General features: G+C 38.1%; 1 protein-coding gene across 1 annotated transcript in view; it reads right to left on the bottom strand.

Annotated features, from left to right (window-relative positions):
• Positions 1-1,053: 1,053 nt before the first annotated feature.
• LOC107081293 (X-ray repair cross-complementing protein 6-like) overlaps positions 1,054-2,478 on the bottom strand; it is a gene marked incomplete at both ends in the record, with an annotated part of 3,578 nt that continues 2,153 nt past the window's right edge. Inside the window, one exon of the mRNA XM_015369491.1 lies at positions 1,054-1,240. Coding sequence (XP_015224977.1) covers positions 1,054-1,240 — 187 coding nt within the window. The remainder of the gene's footprint in view (positions 1,241-2,478) is intronic.

The following is a 2,478-nucleotide window of genomic DNA, read 5'->3' on the forward strand; positions in this document are numbered from 1 at the left end:
TATATATATATATATATAGGAGCTATCTCTTTCTGTGCACTTTCAGGCGTATATCTGTGGTGAGCTACAGTTTCAGGCAGTCACTGAAGTTCACCTTTCTCGCCGCGGCTCTTTGTAAATGGCCGAGGGTCGGAAGAGGAAAAAGTGTCTACGAAGTTTATGAGTCAGTTAATTGATTTCACTATGAAGTCCACTATCTAGTCCCCGCTCTATATAGTGATTGATGGATTTTGGGCTGACCTTTGGACACAGTAAGCTTGTATGAGCTATGAGAACAGCAACTTTTAAACAGAGCGTGCACAAGGAGAAATAAAATAAATAAATTGAACATTTTTGATCTCACATTGGAGAAATTTATCTCTGCATTTAACCCATCCCCTTGGGGAGCAGTGGGCTGCCATTTTGCAGCGCCCGGGGAGCAGTGTGGGGTCAAGGGCCTTGCTCAGGGACTGGGGGATCAAACTCCCAATCTAAGGATTCAAAGACCTATGCCCTAACCACTAGGCCACCACTCCCTCCTGGACTTGTGCACGCTCTCGCACGCTTTTAATAGGCGTTCCCTCTCGGGTGCAGGGAACAGGGTTGTGCACTTCCTCCACAATCCCTTAAAAAAAAAAAAAAAAAACATTTTCATCTATCCAAAACTTCTCGTTTAGAAAAGTTTAAGTTTCACCTGGTTCACTTTGGTAAAAAATCTTTTTAAGGGACCTTTGGCTATCATATTATTCATTGATTAATCAAAAAAATAATCAATAGATTAATCGATTTGCAAAATAATCGTTAGTTGCATCCCCAATTGTGACACTGGAATATTTGATATTACTCCCCTAAACCAGAAGGTGGCAACAGTGACAGTTTCCTTACTAACCAGCCCAAAAAGAGGGGAAATACATTTATTTCAAGAACAAAGCAGTGACAGATCTTATTCTGCACCTCTCATATCTGGTTGTTTGCTGCCCTCTTCAAGCACAGGATTTTTTTTTTTTTTTATTAACATGTCATGTAATGGACTAAAGATGGAAGAAACAGTTGCTGCAGAAAAACAAATGTCACCTGGCCAAGGCTCTCCTTTTGGTCTCTCTGGCTCGAACCCGTTTCTGGAGGTCCTCCAGTTTGTCACAGGGCTCCAGCTGCAGCCCGAGCTCGCTGTCATCCTCAGGCGGACTCACGATATCCCTAAAGAAGAGCGAGACGTCGAAGCCCCCTGGTTTTATCAGGTGCATCAAATCAATAAAAACTCCTGGAAAAAAACGCAAGAGTCAGAAACAAATCTAACAGGAAATTAGAGTCGGTTATAGTGTGAAATATAGCTGGAAGGTTACTGGTTGCTTCTTAGATATGGAATGAAATTTGCTCCATTATTGTTGCAAGCAAAGAAAATATGAAAGAAAAAAAACATGAAACTACAACAAAATAATGTTTTAAGAGATTTTATTTTTTTCAAATTTTAGTTTTTCCCCAATTTATTTTTCATATTTTATTTTATTCAAAGTTTTTTTTCTTTACAGATTATTTTAAATTTCTCTTCATCAGAATGATGAAGATCCCACCCCCCTGAATTTTTCCAGATCGGGTTCTCTTCTTTTGCACTGAGGGCGCATTTCTATTGGTCCAGTTAGACTTAAGCAACAACCTTTTCATTGGTTTAGAGCGAGCGTTTGGATTGGCCAGGAAGCGAAGAGAATCTGATCTGTGAAACGCAGTTTGAAAAGAATCCAATTTCTAATTCTTGATCTGGAAAACAAAATAAAAAACAAAATCTGTTTTTTGGAAAAAAAAAATTGGAGAAAACAGCAAAGCCTTTTTGAAGTAAAATATTTGCAAAGTTTTAATCTGAATCGCACTTTTTTTATTAAGTTTACACAATATTCAACAATATATTAGGTTACTCTCCATCTTTAAAGAAATCTATTCTAAACCCCTATATCAGAGTCTGTATCTGAAACCCTATTTAAATTGATAAAAATACAAATTAAACTGATCTATTTTTTAACAATCTTTCATTAAATAAATTAGTTTTGTAAGCGTATCTTTGAAATGCAGCTTTTTTTCCCAGCAGACATCATAAAACCTGCTTCATAGCAACCGGGCTTCACTTCTGCAATACATCTAGTTACTGCAGCTTGATATTTAACCCATACAGGCAAAACAATTAATAAAAATAAAAGGGTCACTTTTTTCTTATTTTGTTTTCTGGTTCACCTCTGAATAATATGGAAGAGGATTATGGCCACTGAAGAAATAAACAGAGTTAACTGATTTTTTAAGTTGTAGGGAAGCGGCTGTTCCAACCGTTACATTTCCGAACTCTCCCAAGTGGTGCACGACTTTACATGAGTGAATAAAGTGAATGTGATTGGTTGATTATCAAGGGGGCGGGATTGTTGTGGTGGAAGGTTCGCAAGCTTTTTGGTTGTGGCCGGTGACTCGGAAGCATCTTGCTAACCAGTTAGCAACTTAGTGCTAGCAGGTTCCCAA

Source organism: Cyprinodon variegatus, unplaced genomic scaffold (assembly GCF_000732505.1).
Source record: "Cyprinodon variegatus isolate N-32 unplaced genomic scaffold, C_variegatus-1.0 Scaffold3939, whole genome shotgun sequence".
Lineage (NCBI taxonomy): Eukaryota > Metazoa > Chordata > Actinopteri > Cyprinodontiformes > Cyprinodontidae > Cyprinodon > Cyprinodon variegatus.